This window comes from Haemorhous mexicanus, chromosome 22, assembly GCF_027477595.1.
Source record: "Haemorhous mexicanus isolate bHaeMex1 chromosome 22, bHaeMex1.pri, whole genome shotgun sequence".
NCBI lineage: Eukaryota > Metazoa > Chordata > Aves > Passeriformes > Fringillidae > Haemorhous > Haemorhous mexicanus.
Window position 1 is genome coordinate 3,914,435 of NC_082362.1, and position 18,315 is coordinate 3,932,749.

The window sequence follows — 18,315 nt, forward strand, 5'->3', positions numbered from 1 at the left end:
GTCTCATAAACCAGCAAACACCATATTTGGATGACTCAAGGCCAGTCCTTACCCTGTGGGATGTGCCTGCCCACAGTGCTGGTGCCAGTGGAAGGGTCAGGTTCCTGTTCCTACCTGGTTTCAGAGGGTTTCTTCTCAACTGTATTCAGTAGCTGCATTTCACAGCTCCAGTTTGGAGTAGACTCCCCTCTGGGCTAATCCTTTCCAGCTCTGCAGGGACATAATCACACTCACTTTTCCTAAGAACAGGACTAGTGTTGATCCCAGAGGCCACCAACGCCTCCCGCTCTCCACAGGTGTTTGTTCCCCCTCTGAGTGCAGAGCTGCTGCTTTCCAGCACTCAGCACAGACTCCCCAGCTCCATTTTCAGAGCTGCACCAGCCAAAACTACTTTTCTAAAGCACCTTAAATTGAAAACAGGAAGTGAATTTCTCACTTATCTGCCTACCTAATGTGGAGAGAGGTGGACCCAGGGGAGATGTAAGTCTCCTTGCATTAGGTTCAAACAACAGTGTCTAGCAATTCTGGCTGAGCACCAGAAACCCTTGCACACCTAAAGCCAGTCCCAAAAGGACAACATGTCAGTGAACACACACATCCATACTCAGTCATTGCAGAGAAAAACAGTGGGGTTGTTCAGAGCCAGACTAATAACAAACATTATTGATGAGAGTTCCTGAAACAGTCCCTGGATACCTTCCAGTGTTATGAGATGATTGCCTGAGAAGTGCTTCAGAAGCTTTACAAAGGATTTACACCTCACTACAGCTGACTGCTCTGGGGTGCTGCAAAGGGGGATTTGCTCAGACCCCAGTAAATGAAGGGAAGAGTCTCCACATCCAGTTCTGCCCTGCCTGCTTTGGCTCCACAACTTTCAAACTCAGGCTTTGGCAATGGAGGATTGGAAAATTGTACAATTTTCTTGTACCAAGAAAATCTAACTGGTGTAATCTGCCTCCCTGCTTAGTGAGGAGAACAATAAATCTTGTATTTTCATGTTCTGACCATGCACTGACCTAATGCCTAGAACTTTCTGGGAGGTCTCCAGCTGGATCTGCTGCTGTGTGCCAAGGATCTGTCACTGCTGCTAATCTCCAATTCATGAATGACTCCCTTGGCTGGGAGATGAATCACCTGACATCACTCACAACGAGCTCACCCTTGCAGTGAACAACCCACAGTCTGCAGCACTTCATGGAAACTGGAATCTTCTTCAGCTGCTGAGGGTGAATCCCAACAGTCTCACAGCCCTGTGAGGTCCAGGCACAATTTCAGTGACAGAAGCACCCTTTGCCTGTCACTGTCTGTGCTGCTGGTCAGGGGGACCCTGCTGCCATGCACCTGGGCAGACTTTTTGCAGAGCATTTGACCATCAGGAGACCTAAGGGTGCGAGGAGAAGCTGGGCTGGGCTGAGCAGAAAACCAGGCTGTAGCTCCCTGCATCCCTGAAGTGCACTGATCTCTGTTGTAAAAGTCCTGTGGAAACTTGTAGCATTTGTAGGGACCAGTAGCAAACCTTCTCCTGAGCCAAACTCCAACCCAGCCACCGTTTCAGCTACACTAGCAGTGGGCACCTGTGGTCTCTCTTGGTTCTGCTAAAATTGGAGCCAAGTCATCTGCAGCAGGAAGCACCTGGCATCCCTTCTCCCACACCACAGCTGTCTAACCCTTAGCTCCCCTTCTCTGCTCACTCACCATGAGTGTGGGCTGTGTTCTTCCCTGAAACAGTTTTCTGATCAGATTTTGAGGAAGAAGGCTTTTAATGCATTTTCTCCCCATAAGATCCTGCACATCACTCCATGTCACCTCCCATTTCTTTGTCACCTGCTCATGCAGATGTCTATCATTGCAAAGCATAGCAAAACACCCAATTATCTTTGGAAGCTTTTCAGTTTTAATAAATAAGTGTTCCAGAAGTGCCAGATCTGTGCATCAGGGCTCAGGAGACAGGGATTCTGTTTCTGGGATGATGTTCCAACAGCCATATTGAAGGACTGGTGCAGTTTCTGAGGCTGGGGGCTGTGGATCTGACTCTCAGTTGCTGCTGTTCTTTGTATCATTACAAAACTGAAACATGAGGAAAACTGCCATAGACCAACACTGTGAATGACATGCCCATGGATAAGCAGGCATTTAATCCTCTTTAGCTCTTGTGAACAGGTTGGAATCTCATTCAGCTCCAGACAGCCACTGCTGTTATAAACACCACCTCTGCCTCACCAGTTCCTCTCACATAGGAAACTGCTTCTGTAGGAGAGCACAGGAACTAAATCAGAACATAATCCCTGTGGCTTAATACATCGGGCATGAGTCACCCTGACAAATTAAGTAGCTGGCTGCATTACTGCTCAGCAAGTGAAGGATTCATTTCATGCCTGCCAGGAGAAAACATTGCCCAGACTGGCCACCTTCGAGTGGACATTCCCTGCAGGGAATGAGACTGGGATGAGGAGCCTGGGCTTGCCCGTGGTCACAGGGGGCAGAGTGCTTTCTCCACTTGCTGGCTTGCAGTTGGACTTCTGTGGGGCTTCAAGCAGTGCAGCTCTTCTTTCAGTAACACCCTTCTGTGTCACTGCAGGCACAGTTTGGAGAGGAGATTTCAGTGAGGGATGAAATCTCCCCTGTGTGCTTGTTCGCTGGGTGTCCTCTTACAGCTCAGCAAAAGATTTCTTCAGACTTTATGCAGAATACTTGAAATAAGAGGAGAAAAACAGTGAGTCCACTGACTTTTAACCCCTGCTTTCAGCTTAACTCTGCTGCCTGCTACATTTTCTTGCCAGGGACAAGTAGTGACATACACTACAAAGTGTCCATGTCTAAGCAGAGACCCCAGTCGTGCTCCTGGAGGAGGATCCCTGATCAGAGCAGGAGGCACAGAGGCACCAGGAGCCCATTTCTCAGTTCAGCCTCCCTTGGGGGAGAACTTCTGCTGGTATTTGTCGGTTGGATATTGAAATTTCAGAATATTACTCTGCTAGCAAAGGCTACAACAGAGACATCATTATAATGGCAAAAAGATGCCTGGCAGCAAGATATGGTCAGCTTTCTCAGGCTGGCTTTTTCCATGTCCAGCTACATCCAGCAGAAGCAAATGCCCTTGTGTGCAGAATGGGATGACTGTGCTTTGCATGGTGGGGACAAATCTTAAGTATTCTGCATGGCTTCAGAAAGATCCAATTTTGGGATAGTCTGGGGAATAGAAAACCCTCTAAAACCAGAGCAGCTGGCTTGTGGCATAAGGACAATCCCACTGGGCCTCTGTAGGTGCTCAAGAGGGTAAAAACCCAACAAGGAGAGTGATACTGGTCCCAGTCCATCTCCCAGCTGGAGCCCTGGTCCAGTCTGGAGCAGGGTGACCAGCACTACCCAGCACATCAATCACTGTCCCTCAGTGTCATGCAACCTTCCTGCAGCTCTCTGCAGATTTTTTACTTTCTCTGCCTTCAGTAATTCTTTATCAGCAGCATCAGGCTGGTGCTGATGATGGGGCAGGATGTGTGGTCTGAGCACAGCAGGCAGGGCTCAGCTGAGGGAATCCCTGCTCAGAGCTGGGGGTTTGGGTGTCCTTGCCCACAGCATGTGGCAGTGCTGTCTCAAGGTGCCCTGGAGCAGTTTGGAGTTCCTGTGCCCATTGGAGGAGGGCAGTGCTGGAGCTGGGACATGGACTTGGACAAATTTGTCTCCATGGTCCATGTTAGCCTTGGCATCAGCCAGAGATGAGGCACTGCACAGGGTGGACTCCTCACACTCCTCACTGCCCACGTGGGCTGCTGGTGCTGCCAGCAAGGGCAGAGCTCCAGCTGAACTCCCTTTGGCACAAACCAAATCCTCCACCCCTAAATAAACACCATAAACCAAATCCTCCCACCCTACATTAACACACCAACCCTTCACTCTGTTTCTACCTTTGCTCTGGCAGCAGGGCAGGGCCTGACACAGGAGCTGTGTTGATGTAGTCTGGCTCATCATCCAGGCTTTCTGTCACTGGGGCTGTGGGTGAGGATGAAGCACTGATCAGTGAGTGGTGTAAAAACACACACTGTAAAAACACACAGACCACTGACACAGCATGTGTCCTGCCAGAATTTAGCCTTTGGTGCTGACATGTTTTTGTGCCTGGGCTAAGAAAACTCAGATCAGTGTCAAGATGTCCTTGAAGAGGCTTCAAAATGATCACAGCAAATTTGCAAACACTCTGGGCAGCTCTTCAGAGCCAAAAAAGATTTAATCTAGAGAACGTGCAACCAGGAATCACTTTGCTTAGACAACTTTCACACCAGAGCTCTTAAATATATATGTGCACAGTCCCCACTGTCCCCCAGGCCAGAACTACCCTCATGCCTCACAGGAAGCCACACGTTAAATGAAACTGTTGTTAAAAGGTCAGCTTGAGAAACAGGGCCCCTGACCACAGCAGGAGAGTCGAGGGCTGAGCCACTGGGTGTGTGCACAAAGTTCTGTGGCTCAGGAGATTCCACAGCTGTGCCTGTTCTGGGGCAACCTCAGTTGTAAGAGGATTTCAGACCTGAGGAGCAACATTTTTCTGTAGCATCCCCTGGTCAGGGTTTAGGCACAGCCCCCCAAAAGGTGCCTTTGGAGTATGACAGACACCACGTCCCAGCAGAGCAGCATTCAGCTACAGGAGTGTGTTACAATTTGCACATTGCCTTGGATATTTATCATGGACAACTGGGGAAGAAGCCAACTCAACACAAGGGGGATGGCTGCATTGCCCTTCCATGGTCTATACTGGCCTAGTGCTCCAGCCACTCTGCCCATAAGCCCCATCCCCAAACAGCAAATAACAGCTGAGAACCTACCTTGCCCTTGCTGGAGTTTCCATGTGAGTATTGTCATGCTGTTCTCATAGTCCACAGCATCATCTGTGACAAGGAAGAGTTTGGACAGGACAATACTGGGCAGCAAATGGACAAAAAAGGGGCTTTTGTGAGCCCCCTCCTGCCAGTGCCCCCAACTGCCCCGTGCACGTGGCTCAGCTTCCAGCCAGCTCAGATCTGCTGATGCTGCCTCATCATTTCCCAGCCCTGGCCATGTGCCTGGACCTCTGCAGGCAGGGATGGGGATCAGACAGGTCCCTGCTGCTCCTGCCTCCTCTAATCACTCTGCACAAAGCCAGGCAGGAGCAGGGCAGGCTTCAGCAGTGCAGAAAGCCTGTGTTAGCTCACAGAAGGAAACCAAACTGACTTCCTATTTTGATTGCAACACCCCAGGACTGATGCTAGAAGCCCTGAAGGGACAGTGTGGTCCAATGTCACCCTCCACAAGCTTCCTGGCTGGAGCCTTCTTGTGCTGGATTTGGTGAGAAACCTGAGCTAGGGGCTAGAACCATAATCATCCTGACTAAAACAACACTAAAGATGCAGACCCCAAAGCTCCTGAATTGCTGCAGAAACCACCAAGTGAAAGGCACCAGGGCGGAGGTATCACCCTGTGGAAGGGGAAATGTGGAAGGGGAAATGTTCCAGGCCTGCTCTGTGCCTGCAGCAGCCCCTGTGTGCCAGCCCCATGGCACAGAGCTGGTAGGAAGAGCTGAGCTGGGAACGAGCAGGTTTCCCTTGGCTAAGCAGGTCACCATCCTTCTCTGCACTTGGTGTGACACACATGACCCGTGCCAGCAGCACCCTTACCTGGATCAGAGCCCTGAGACACCCCAATGGTGACATTTTCATAGGAATAGGAATCCTCATCTTTCTCTGATGGAGAGAAGAAAGAGGAGTGACAAAAGACTTATGGAAGAGTAAGTGACCTGGGAAGATCCCTCAGCACCTGTGGGCTGTTTCCCACAATGAAATGTAGGAATAGTCAGTCTTAGTGACAGCCTGTGGTGACCAAGGGATGGAATCAGGTCACTCCCACAGGAGCACAGTCACCAGTGGTTTGGGGCAGTGCTGTTTATAGGCAACAGATGGACTGATGGGGGATCCCTCAAATCCCACAGCTCTGCTGCACCCTTTTAATGAATGTGTCCCCTGGACCCCCACTTGCTTCAGGCCACCCACAGGGATGCACAGAGCTCAGCAAGAGCAGCCTCACGAGCTCCTGGAGCCCAGGGAGAGCCAGGCTGGAGAAGGAACCCACCTTGCTTGCCTGGAGACCTCGCATGGGGTGGACTGAAGAGCCTGCTGCAATTGTAGTAGTGATGAAGAGACATGGGCTCCCTGTGAGGAGAGCAGCACTGTTAGCTCCTCCTGCCCTGCACAGCCTTCCCAGGCTGAGCTGTGGGAGCACCAGGACAGCACTGGGACCAGGATGGCTCCGTGCTGGCAGCAGCACAGGGTACTTACACGTAGGCAGTGTCTTCTTGCAGGCAGTTCTCTGTAAGAACAAGGGTTTGCTGTCAGCACCCCACCATGGCATCAACCTGAACAGCCATCCCTGGGCACAGCCACAGCCCCAGAGCACAGGGAGCCCTGATCCAGCCCAGCTCCTGGGAAAACCCCGGCTCACCACCTCTCACGGACACATCCTGCAGCTGGCAGGACACGGGGAATACGCTCCCAAGCTCAGGAAAGGAGAGCACAGCCCCACACAGCAATAATCCTCTTAGGGCCAGCAGCAGCTCACCCTGCCCGGGAGGGCTCGGGAGCGTCCGTCCCCTCCGCTCCGCCCGATAATCAGATCAGCGGGTGGCTCACAAAGCAATCTCTAAATGGACCGAGCCAGAGCTCTGCCAGCTGCAGTGCTGGCTGCCCGTGTGCTCCCTGCCAGCTCCCATCCCCCGGGACCCCCCATCCCCTCCAGCCTTCCTTCCCAGCCCCCCAGGCACGGCTGCAGCATTTACCTGCCAGGAAATTCTGGTACCTGGGCTCGTCCCTGCTCCCTGGGGACAAGAGAGGGGCACGTTAGACATGATCTCAAGCTGAGTGATGGGAGCAGTCTGACAGTGGAGGCACCGAGTATTTCAGCACCAGCAGCTCTATCCCCCCGAGCTCTGAGGTCAGGGGACACGGCTGCAAGGTTGGACACGCCAGGGGACAGGAGCTGGGACAGCCAGGGGTGATGTTTTAAACAATCTGTGCCTGTGGCTGTAGCCAGGACTGGTCAGCCACAGCAGGATGAACACTGGGCTTTAAACTCAGACCCAGGATAGACCCACGTTCAGATGGACATGGGCCTGCTGGAGCAAGTCCAGAGGAGTGCACAAAGGTGCTCCAAGGGCTGAGCCCTCTGCTCTGGAGATAGTCTGGGCAAGCTGGGGTTGCTCAGCCTGGAAAAGAGGAGGCCCTGGGGAGGCCCTGGAGCCCCTTCTGAAGGAGAGAGGAACTTTGGACAAGGGCTGGGAGTGGCAGGACAAGGGGGAATGGCTTCCCACTGACAGAGGGCAGGGTTAGGTGGGATATTGGGAAAAGGTTTTTCCCTGTGAGGGTGTGAGGTCCTGGCACAGGATGCCCAGAGCAGCTGTGGCTGCTCCATCCCTGAAAGTGTCCAAGACCAGGGTGGATGGGGCTTGGAGCAGCCTGGTCTTGTGGAAGGTGTCCCTGCCATGGCAGGGGATGGAATGAGATCATTTTAAGGTCCCTTCCACCTCCAACAGCTCTGTGGTTCATTGTATCTGTGCCTGTCCCAGGAGGCTGCTCACCATATCCAGGGTGATGGGAAGCACTGAGCTCTTCTGTGGCTTTCCTGAAAGAGAGAAAAGACACCTGAAATCCCAGGTCTGAGCAAACCCTACCAGCAGTTACACACCATCAGAAGGACCATCCATGAAACCTCCCTGTGAGGTTATCAAGTACACACATGGAGCAAGGGGAGATTAAGGATTTGGGGTAAAATCCCAAGATGGGAATAACTATGCTTGGACATTGCAGCAGAGTTACAATGGCAGTGAAGTTACTGGGGGTTTTGGTGATGGGGAGAAGGGGATTTATCACACCAAACTGCTTCCAAGTGAGTAATGGCCATTTCCTTTCCATGATGTATCTGTTATGTAGAGCCACAGCTCACTCTCCTGGGTTTGATTTAATCAGTTGCCAGAAGAATGCAGCCAGACTGAACAAAATCCAGAAAAAAGTCTAAATATACTATAGACCATCAACAAGTGAAGCAACCCAATCAAGGTGATGTCCCTGCTCCTCCCCAGGGGGTTGGACTAGATGGCCTTGAAAGGTCCCTTGCAACCCAAACTATTCTTTGATTCTAAGGGGCCAGAATGCAATCCCAAATGTTCATCTGTGTTGGGTGGATTTCATCCAACCTTGGCTCTAGAGCTAGATTTTATTTGGGTTTTTTCCTACCTTGCTATTGATAAGTTTTCAGGTTCCTTACTTTTTTCCAGCCTTCGGGTTGCAACTGGCAAGAACAACAACAAAATTACTCTGTTAATTATTATGGCAGCAGCAGATGTGTCAAAGAGCACAGAACATCCACCAGGGGGGGATCCCTGGGACTGCCATTTTCCTAAAATAGCTTCCAGATTGTTCCTTCAATGTTCAAAAATGGTTGAAACAAGAAGCAACTGGAGAAAAAGCTGTTGTCTGTGCTCACCACAGAACCTGCAGACACTCACTGAAGGAAGCTTCAGTCCCAGCTGCTGCCTCATCACCTACTGTCCCCAAACCCACCTGATTTGGGGCCATTCCCCTCCCTCCACACTGCCAGGGGCAGCCAAGAGCTTTGGTTGGGCTGGGATGAAAGACTTGCAGAGGGGCTGAGGGGCCTGGAGCCAGCAGAGTCCTCGGGCAGGGCAGAGCCATCTGCAGATGGACACATCCCACAAGGACCTGGCAGCTGCTCCTGGTGACACAGAACTCAGAATTTCAGCACTGAACCCAGCCTGCTGCAGGAAGCAGTGAGGGGGATGATGGGTGAGTCACTGTGTCACCCACACCTTCATTCTCACTGGGTGCCCTGCCTGGTTCCAAGGGCCCACAGCTGAGGTGTCCCTTCTCAACAACATCACTTCACTGAATTATTTTCAATGCCAAGGGCACTTTTTAAACTAGAGCTCGGAATTCACACACCTAGAAGCATCTAAGGTGGCTTGGACAATCCAGGTCTCATCACTTCCCAGCCTGGCCTCAAGGTGACCCTTTGAACATGACTTTGCCCCTGTTCTGTGCAGGCAGGGCCCTCCCCCACCAGGCAGAGCCACATGCAGTGCTCATACTCACAGGTATGGGATCGAATCACCTCAAACCTCGGCTGGCTTTCGAGCCTGGAAAAAACAGCAGCACAAGCTCGGCTGAACCTTGGGGTTTATGACAGGGGAAACAGATGCAAGAGACCTGACTGGTGAGTGGAGGGCAGAGAGCACCATGCTGGGCTCTGTGAGATGCCAAGCTGCATTGCTCAGCATGTCATGCAGGGCCTGTATGAGCTGGGAGCAGCTTCCTGGACTCTTCTTTGAGCCTTTAAAGACAAGATGTGGTTTTGGACCACTGGTAGAGCGGCCAACATCAGCAAGGGAAGGATCCAGGGAAGGAGGAAGAAAACATCATTTAGGATAATTCTCATTCTGATGCTTCAGCCACCAAAGGCCAGAAGAACGTTTTTACCCACAAAAAAATGGATGTTCATGCATGAAGTGGCTTCAAACCCCCCTGCTTCACCTCCACTGCTGCCTCTGCCCCTCCCATCATCCCTTACTATCAACATGAATAAAATAACATTATCAATGATAACCTATGCCCAGGAACCTCTTTACTTTTCAGTTAATAGGAGAGGTGTTCTTCAGAGCACAAGAGAATTCAACACCTTTTCTACTGCAGGTGATTCTACACAGGTACTTATTAATTCAAATTTTGGGAACCTTTTCCCCCTTTTTCATTGGGGTTGCCCCATACCCAGCTGGGATTCATGGCCCAAGGCTGTCATAAAACCCAAACATAGAGCCAAACCACTTTGCCTGCAAACTACACCTCCAAAAAGAGCACACAACACCACAAACCTGAGCCCAAACCACCCATCCAGATATAAATTTCAAGAAGTTGGGACAATTCAGCAAGAGTCCTTGAGAGATGGAGCCTTCAGTGGCTGCTCCATCAGTCTGCAATGGATCACTCTGGAGCCTTTCCCCACAGAAACAAACCCCAACCCCTTGGAGGCCTTTGCAGAGCCACATTGCTTCTCCTGTAACAAAGCTTAGCGCCCAACTTCTCTTTTTTTAACATCATTTGCTGTGGTTTGTCTGTTGCTGAAGGAAACAAGGGGCAGTGCATGTGTGTACACTGCATTTCCTTCATTTCTTGTGCTGCGGGTCAGTGGTTGCACTGGTACATGGTCCAACCCACCCCAGCCAAGGGCAGGGGCTTCTTTATGGAGTAAATAATCTTTCCATCTCATCTCAGGCCACAACAGAACAGGAGAAGAACTTGCCCTTCTCTCCCAGACCTTTTCCAACTAGTTAATGATTCAGTGACATCACAGTCAGAGCTTCACTTTCATTTTGGATTATTCTCAGTGAAGGCATTGCCTCTTCAGCAGCACCTTGGGCTGGGGCACACTGCCTTGCATCCCATCCTGGCATATTTTATTTTATTTTTTTATTTTATTTTATATAAACCCAGACTTCAGCTTGGCTCTGGCTCACCCTGGCTGAGTTGTTTGGGGGAGAACCACAACTGGGAAATGCAACTTACTGGCTCCTCTGCTCATCCAGCTCTGCCTCCCGTTTGGTAGCTGGAAGACAAGGGAACAAAAAGCTCTTAGAAAGGATAATTTGGGAGTTGGAGATCAGAAAGGCCATTAAAATACATTCACGAAGCTTCTTCAGCACGTCAGGACAGCGGAGGCAGGGAGCAGCAGTTGCAGTAGGGCTTTGATGAAATTTTTTGAAACTGTGTTTGCTTTGTGGTTTTTGTCTCAAATCCCACCAAGCAAAGCAGCCAGTCCTGCCCCCAAACCCCAAACTGCAGCCTGTCCCCCATTGAAACCCACCCAATGCTCAGGGAGGGGCTCAAACCCCACTGGGTGCTCACCCTACTCTCTGGATGAATTGATCCTCCAGACTCCCCTTGCCTGCCCTTCTGTCCCAAATCCCAGGATTTGTGTACCTGGAGCTCATCCTCCCAGGTGGAGCCCCAAAGCCCCCCACTGCAATGACCATGTAGAGGGATCTCAGTGTTATTATCTCAGTGTTACATCTGCCCCAGGGAAGGGGGGGCTGCACTTTTGGGTGTTCCTTCCCTCCTGGCTCTCTGGCAGAGCCTCTTCTGTGCTCCAGCCATGGGAGCATCCCCATGGAGACCCACGAGCTTACTGGAGAGAAGGTAACAGCAATGTCTGGGAGATGCACCACAGGCTCCAGGCACTCCTCACAGCTCAGGGTGAGAAAAGAAACCCCCCTGACAGAGCTCTGCAGCACTATGGTAATTTATCCTGGTTTTGTCCTCCCCATTGGCCTTCCCTGTCCCTTTTCCCTGTATGTTCATGTTCTAGAGACTTCTCCCTTCCCAGTGTTCCCATTGGTTGGTGTAACCCCGCCCAGCCACCCTGGCATTCCCTATTGGTCCCTTCCCTGGATTTATAGCCTGGATCCTCCAGTGTCTGTGTCTTTGGGCCCTGGACCCCCTTAGTGTTAGACCTCAATAAACTCTCGTTGGAACTCCAAACCTGGATCCTCCTGTGTCCTCACTGTTGAGTTTCTTCATTTGTCTGTCTGTCACTGTGTGGGTGTCTGTCTGTCTGTGTCTCTCTCTGTGTCTGTGTGTGCTGTGCTCTCGTGGCTCCCACGCGTTGGCACAGGACACTCAGTGAAGGTTTTGCCCACCACCACCACGGACCACAGCCCATTCCCACAAGGGCAAAGCTGGTACCCAGCTGAGCAGAGCCAAACCCACACGATGGGGGGGGACATTCCAAGAGGGAATTCCAGCCAGGGGACGGGCAGCACTTACCTGAGAGCTGGCACCTGATGCAGAGGCTGACGGCCGCCCCGAGCAGCAGCAGCGCCGTGGCCGCCCACAGCTCCGGCTGCAGCATGGCCCAGCCTGAAACACACAGCCAGGGGACCCCATCAGCTGTGGGGACACAGGGGGCTGTGAGGCCACCCCTTGTGGCATTCACATTCTCTGGGAAAAATCCTTTTGCCCAGGATGTTTCCCCTGGGAAGCTGAGAAGCCTCAGAGAAAAGGAAAACAATTCTGATCTCATTTGCTTCTCCTGTGCTGTGCTCATGTGGAATGTGTTTGGAGATTGTTCACCCACAGGTGACTGTTCCATTGCATTCTGCTGGGAGTTGTTTTCACTCTCGGGCCAATCAGGGCCAGGCTGTGTCAGGGCTCTGGAGAGAGTCATGAGTTTTCATTATTGTCTTTTTAGCATTCAGTATCTTTTCTATATTCTTTAGTGTACTATAGTATTCTTTAATATAATATAGTGTAATAAAGTAATAAATTAGCCTTCTGAGAACATGGAGTCAGATTGATCATTCCTGCCTTTGTTGGGGCATTCCCTGCAAATACAATAATCCCTCAGAGAGCTTTTAGCCCCAAAGAGCCAGGTGCTGTTTGCCCTCCCACCCCCAGGGAGCCAGGAGGCTGCTGAGGATGCAGAAGGGACTTTGGGCTTTTTCCTGCACTGCCCTGAATTACTCATTCCCAGTCCCCAAACCCACCCTGCTGCCATCAGACCTGTCAGCAGACAGTAATCTTTTAATATCCAGAAGAGAGGGCAAAAGGAAGGCACTTGGCAGTATTTAAACAGCAAAGACCTTTGCACAACGTGTTCTGGCTCAGAGGGACTCCCAGTGTGAATTTCCCCACAGCTTTTTCTGCACTGAGCTGGCTCAGCCACTGGCTCTTCCCTCCTTTCCATGACAGGCTTTTTCACAAACAGCAGCTAACACTTTTTAACAATCAGCACAATTTGGCTTCAACTTCTTCCTTCAAAATACAAAACACCCTACCAAAATCACAGAAAGCAGTCTGCTGGCATGAGATGGATAATTTACCCATTCCTATTCCCCGGGGTCAGATTTTCTTTAGTTACAGATTATTTTAATTTATTTTTTGTTTGATCAACTTTCTGTTTTCCCTAGGGATGGGGAAACTTCAACGTGCCAAAGGCCAGAGCATCATCACTCTGGCTGGCTGGAAGCTTTCCTGCTGCCTACCTTCAACCTCTCTTACTACAACTTTAGCCCGTATTAAATTGGTGAATGAAGGAGGAATGATGTAGTACAGCAACTGATCATTAAAATAATTCAAAATAACAAAACAAATGCCAGTAGCAGACAATAGAAAGCAGCAGCTTGATTCTGCCCTGCTCAGCACCTTCTGCCTCTGCTTGATTAAAGTGGAATAAACAACATTTCTCTGCCCAAACTCAACAGAAGTTTGGAAGTTGCTCTGACAGCTTGTTCAGTTCAGAGAAAACCCAAAGTCTCCCATGGCAGCTGAGCCTGAGGGGGCTGAGCAGCTTCCTTCTGTCCCTGCCAGGCACTGGGAGCAGCAGCTGAGGGTGTTGGTGGGAGCTTTGTGCTCCAGTTTGCCATTGAAGTCTCAGCCCTGTGCCACAATTCTAATTATCAGGGCAGGGTGAAAGTAGCCATGGTGTAAATCAGCATGGAAGGAGAGGAAGGAAAATCCCTCATTTCCACTCAGACAGACCTTGGGCAAAGCCAGCAGCAGTGGCTGAAGGGGTTTGGTGTCAGCATCTTCCCAGTGGTTCCCAAACACCACATGGCTGTCCAGAAGTGACCTCACCCTTTGCTTGGGGACAAACTGGGCTTTTTCCTCTTGTGCTCCAGGTTCCTTGGGCTCTGCAGGACCTGGCAGCCACCAGCACTCACTCCACCATGGCTTTGCCTTTCACTCCACCATGGCTTTGCCTTCTACAGGCCCCCAGAGGCCTCTCTGTCCCTTTATTTGCAGCACTTTCTGAAGAAGATGAGATGAGTTATTCTAAATTTAATTGCCCAGATCTCCATGCCCCCACCCCAGAGGTGCAGGACCAGAACCCAAAAGAGCCTAGTCAAAACCATGTGGTTTCTCCCATCATTTTTCCTTTGCTCAGCATCTCCCATGGAAATCATGAGCTGTGGCTCATCTCTAAAGCATCTCCAAGAGGCAGCTGAGGGAAGTTGGTCCAATGCTGCTGACTAAAACACAAAGGGCTGCAATGCTGCTGCTTTGTGGGTTTCCTGGCTTTTTTTCTTTCTTTTTTTTCCTTCTTTTTTTCCTTTAAAGTGAAAGCAAGGCAGAGCTGAAGGCACCTGACAACACTGACCTAGTTTGTCCTGTTGCATGGCGAGCCTCCTGCTCCCTTCCAGAGCCAGTTTTATTTTGGTCATGGGCAGTGAGGCAGCAAAACCTGTCTGCTCCTGAGCCCAGGGACACAAAAAGTGGATCTTTGAGGGGCTGATGAAGAGGACACGGTGTGTCCCACCCCATCACAGCTTTATGCCCCAAGAAAGCCCCCAAGTCACACTCACACACCAGCCTGGAGATCATTTGTGCTCCCCAAACACCCAAGTTCATGGAAAATCCTTTCTTTTGGTGCAAGCCCTGCTCTGGTAAGGAGCTGACAGGAGGAGGTGATGAACAGATTTATGACAAGCAGAAGGCTGGAAGCACTTACTCACAGCTAGCAGGATATAAATAAAATATTTGGAAGGCTGAATGTGCTTCCCTGTGCTCTGCCTTAGGGAGCTGCAGAGCAGAACAAACAGCCCTGAGCCATGGAGGTCTCTGCACAGAGGGATGTGTGGAGCTCATGGATGGCCAGCCCTGCTTCCAAGATGCTAAACTGGCACAATTTCACTGCACTCTTAAAAAAAGTAATGGGAGCCTGGGTTTTTTTTTTCCATCTAGTTTAGGAGGGACACTCGGATCATGTCCTGTTCTGTTCATGCACTTCTCTCTTCTCCTTTTGCCTGTTTTCCCCCCTTTTTGTGCTGAGGAAGCCAGTGGGACCAGGGCACACCCACAAATCCCTCAGGAGCAGCTGCTCCAGACAAGGAATTCCTGGGAGAGTCTGGACACAGCTGTGCTCTCCTCGCCTTCCCAAACAGGGGCTGCTCCTTCTCTGGCCTCAGATATTAGCAATCAAGGAGACAGGATTTTTCTCACTAAACAAAAAATTGGGAAAATTAATGAACTTGGAAAAGTTTATCTGCTCTGTGCCAGGTCTTGTCCTAATTTAAGGATTCACCCCAGTAATAAAGCTCAGTATGAAGATCCAAAGGAAGGAGAGGTGGTTTTATCCAGGAAGACTAAAAGGTCTTCTGCTTTTAATTGCACTGAAATGGAGAGTGAGAGGACATGGACACTCACTGTCCATCTCTCCAAGAGCAGCACAACAAAGTGAGAAAAACTTTCCCATTAAAATAAGGCAATTCTGGCTCAGAAAATGAGTGGATATAGGCTGGGTATGCACAAGCTGGAAATAAAATTCCTAATGGATGGAAAGTCTGGAATAACTTCCCAAAAGCAGCAGAAGAGGCACAAAACTCACTAAAAAAATCTGCAAGAGCACTTAAAGTGAACTTCAACTTCTTGCTGAGAAACCAGGAGTGTGAGGAGTGTGTAGATGTGGCCCCAGCAATGCCTGGTTTCCCATGAGATGATTTCTGATGAAGACACTTTAGCCCTTTGCAGATGTCAAGCCCACCCCTGAGTTCCCAGTGCAAGATAAAGACTAAAATAATGTATTTATATTATGTATTTAATGTATTTATATTATGTATTCTATCTATCAATCAAAAATGCCCAAAAAGGCAAATATAAAGCAGTCACTTTCTCTCCCCTGCAGAAAGTTTTGTGGTCTGCACCAGTTTGCAGTAAATTAATTCTAATTCAGGCTGGTAGGATGAGTCACTGCTATGAAATATGAAGTGGAGAGTGTATTTAAAGACTCACCATATGAAATTCAGCACACTGACTTGTTGAACAGATGCAATATTCAGCTTGAGTCGATGTCTCTAACGTGTCTAAGAAAAGCAACTCCACTTTCTGTTTGCTTCTGTGGCACAGATTGCCACAGAAAGTCCCATCAATTCAGAAATTAAAGTCTCAGACCAAGGAATCTCTCCTGTGGCTGGAATGACTTCAATATCCAGCACTGAGCCTTCAGCAAAGCTCCTCTCCAGAGCTCTGCACATCTCATTTCCTACCAGATTTGTGCCAGTGTCTTGGGAAGGCTGTGCCTTGGAGTCAAACTCTGGGGGTTTTACAGCTATTCAGGCAGATCAGGCTTTCATGCATTTCAGTAAAACTTATGATAAAAGGGGAAAGTTAGAATGGATAAACCAACTTCCACCTAGATTATAACTTTGGAAAATGCTTTTTAAAAACCTTGGGTGGAAAATACGGTGCAAAACCCCAACCACACCAGGCATGGCAGCACAAGAAGGAAACTCACAGACACATCTTGTATTTGTAACTGTTCCAGGCAGCACTGGAGCCCCCAGCATCATTCACTTCCACTGGGAGCCCAGGGGATGCCATGTTAGCAGCACAGGCAACCCCTGTGTAACCAAGGACTCCAAAGTGACCCAGTCTCACACAAGATTATCCCAAAATTATCATCTTCTGCTAAATTATCTGTCTCGTGGCCCATCTTACACTGAACATTGCTCACACAAGAGAAAACTGATGCAAAACCAAATCTCTCTCTATCTAGAATTAGCTATTTCAAACATTTACATGCAGTGAAATAAATACATGCACATCCATGATGCCAGTCAGCCCTGAAATCAATGGAAAACCCAGGAAGTGTTGTTTGAATCAGCTATTTTTAAGGACTGGGCTTTGGAGGGGGAGCAGCGTGGGCTGCTGCAGTCCTAGAACTACACCAGGAGCCAGAGGAAGGACAGGGATGAGGGAAGCTCAGCACAGGCTGAACCTTCCAGAATATTTTAGAGGATGGGAATGCAGAAATAATGTAATTAAACCCACACTTCCATCAGCAGATGGGCGAGGAGATGCAAAGTACAACAGTGTAAAACAGACAATCCAGGTTGTGTGGGATGGGCTCCTCTCAGAGGGGTCTGAAATGCTGCTGGGAAGAGAGAGCTGGAAATCCCTACCTTGGAGCTGGTGATGGCCAGGAGCAGCAGTGAGGAGGGGACATCCACCACGTTGCTTTTCAGAGAGGTTTCACAGGGATGACCTTGAACCTCCTTAAAAGGTCCCCAAGCTCTGAGGTGGCATCTCTGAGCCCACTGGGACACCCCAGTGTCCCCACACAGCCCCAAGCGCCTCCGGGCGCTTTCCCCTGCCCATCCCTGCCTCCCTCACCCACCTTACCCTGAGGTGTCCCAGCTCCTCCAGCTCCTCCAGCTGCTGGGGCTGGAGCTGGTTCCTGCAGGGCTCGTTGCAGTTCTGGTTTCCTGTCCCCTGTGAATCACCAACCCCAACATCCGCTGCCCGGCCCGGCGGCCCCGAGAGGCAACGCCTGCACCAACCCACCGGGGTCACTCTGTCTGCTGTGGGGAGAGGAGGAGGGGGCTTGGGCAGTGTGGGACCTCACACAGCACTGAGGTCACTTCCCTTGAGCTCCAGATGCTCTTGGTGCCCCACAAAAGTCGAGGTTTCCTTTTGGCAAAGAGCCTGCACGGGAATGACGCTGCGCGCTGGGAGCGGCAGGTGCTGCCAGGAAAAGCTCAAAGCAGGCACAGCAAACTGCAATCCCTCTCTGGGGTTTGTGGAAAAGATGGGAACAACTTACAAAGGCAGCAAACAGCCTGAGGTCACTACTGCTGATGGCCAAAGCTGCAGCTCCTGTCCAGTGCTGGAAGAATAAAACCTGCTCTCATGCTTCAGCAGAATCAGCACAATTTCACTGCACTCCTAAGAAAAGTGATTCCTCAGATTTTTTGGTGCTTGAGTGGAATAAGGAGGGCTCATGAATTCCCTGTTGAGAATTTCTGTATTGGCTTAAAGCCCTGTCCCAGTCCATGACACAGGGATCAGTGTGTAGTTGTACGAGAGCCACGGGGCACACGAGTTACACCATAAACAAAACGTTTCATGCTGCTCTCACTGAGGCTCTACAAAGCCTCTCTTACATGTAAATCGTTCAGTAAAGGGAAATTTCGTTATATTTAAATTAGGGCAGCCACCTACACCCAGCTCTCTGTGCAAGAGGGTGACTCTTCCTCATAAAAATTATTAAGGAGCCAACAGGTTACGATTTTTGCAACTCTGGGATGAAATCTGGCTATCAAACTTTCAGAGGAAATGTTACCTCAATAAGATAATTTTCTACTTCACATGCAAACAGACTTTCTCTCTTCCAATTCTAAGCTGAGATGCAAAAATAATGCACATTCCAGAGCTATTGCCAGACAAAATCTGGGTGCTGAAGCCTATCTTGAAATCAGTGTAGTCTGAACCAAAGATAAAAAGAGGCAGA

The 18,315-nt window shown here is 50.0% G+C and overlaps 1 protein-coding gene across 3 annotated transcripts; it reads right to left on the reverse strand.

Annotated features, from left to right (window-relative positions):
* Nucleotides 1–1,871: 1,871 nt before the first annotated feature.
* LAT2 (linker for activation of T cells family member 2) lies at nucleotides 1,872–17,393 on the reverse strand. Of its 3 annotated transcripts, none has more exons than XM_059865803.1 (13): nucleotides 17,203–17,393; nucleotides 11,856–11,948; nucleotides 10,599–10,638; nucleotides 9,132–9,175; nucleotides 8,256–8,310; nucleotides 7,601–7,644; nucleotides 6,803–6,841; nucleotides 6,306–6,336; nucleotides 6,100–6,179; nucleotides 5,649–5,714; nucleotides 4,821–4,883; nucleotides 3,906–3,990; nucleotides 1,872–2,690 (listed from the first exon to the last, which is right to left on the reverse strand). In XM_059865803.1, the coding sequence occupies exons 2-13, from the start codon at nucleotides 11,938–11,940 to the stop codon at nucleotides 2,672–2,674; spliced, it is 651 nt and encodes a 216-aa protein (XP_059721786.1). In that variant the 5' UTR covers nucleotides 11,941–11,948; nucleotides 17,203–17,393; the 3' UTR covers nucleotides 1,872–2,671. The 3 variants fall into 3 exon arrangements, with proteins under 3 accessions (XP_059721786.1, XP_059721785.1, XP_059721787.1); XM_059865802.1 differs by having other exon boundaries at nucleotides 17,208–17,391; XM_059865804.1 differs by lacking the exon at nucleotides 17,203–17,393 and adding an exon at nucleotides 16,988–17,152.
* Between the last annotated feature and the right edge of the window lie 922 nt (nucleotides 17,394–18,315).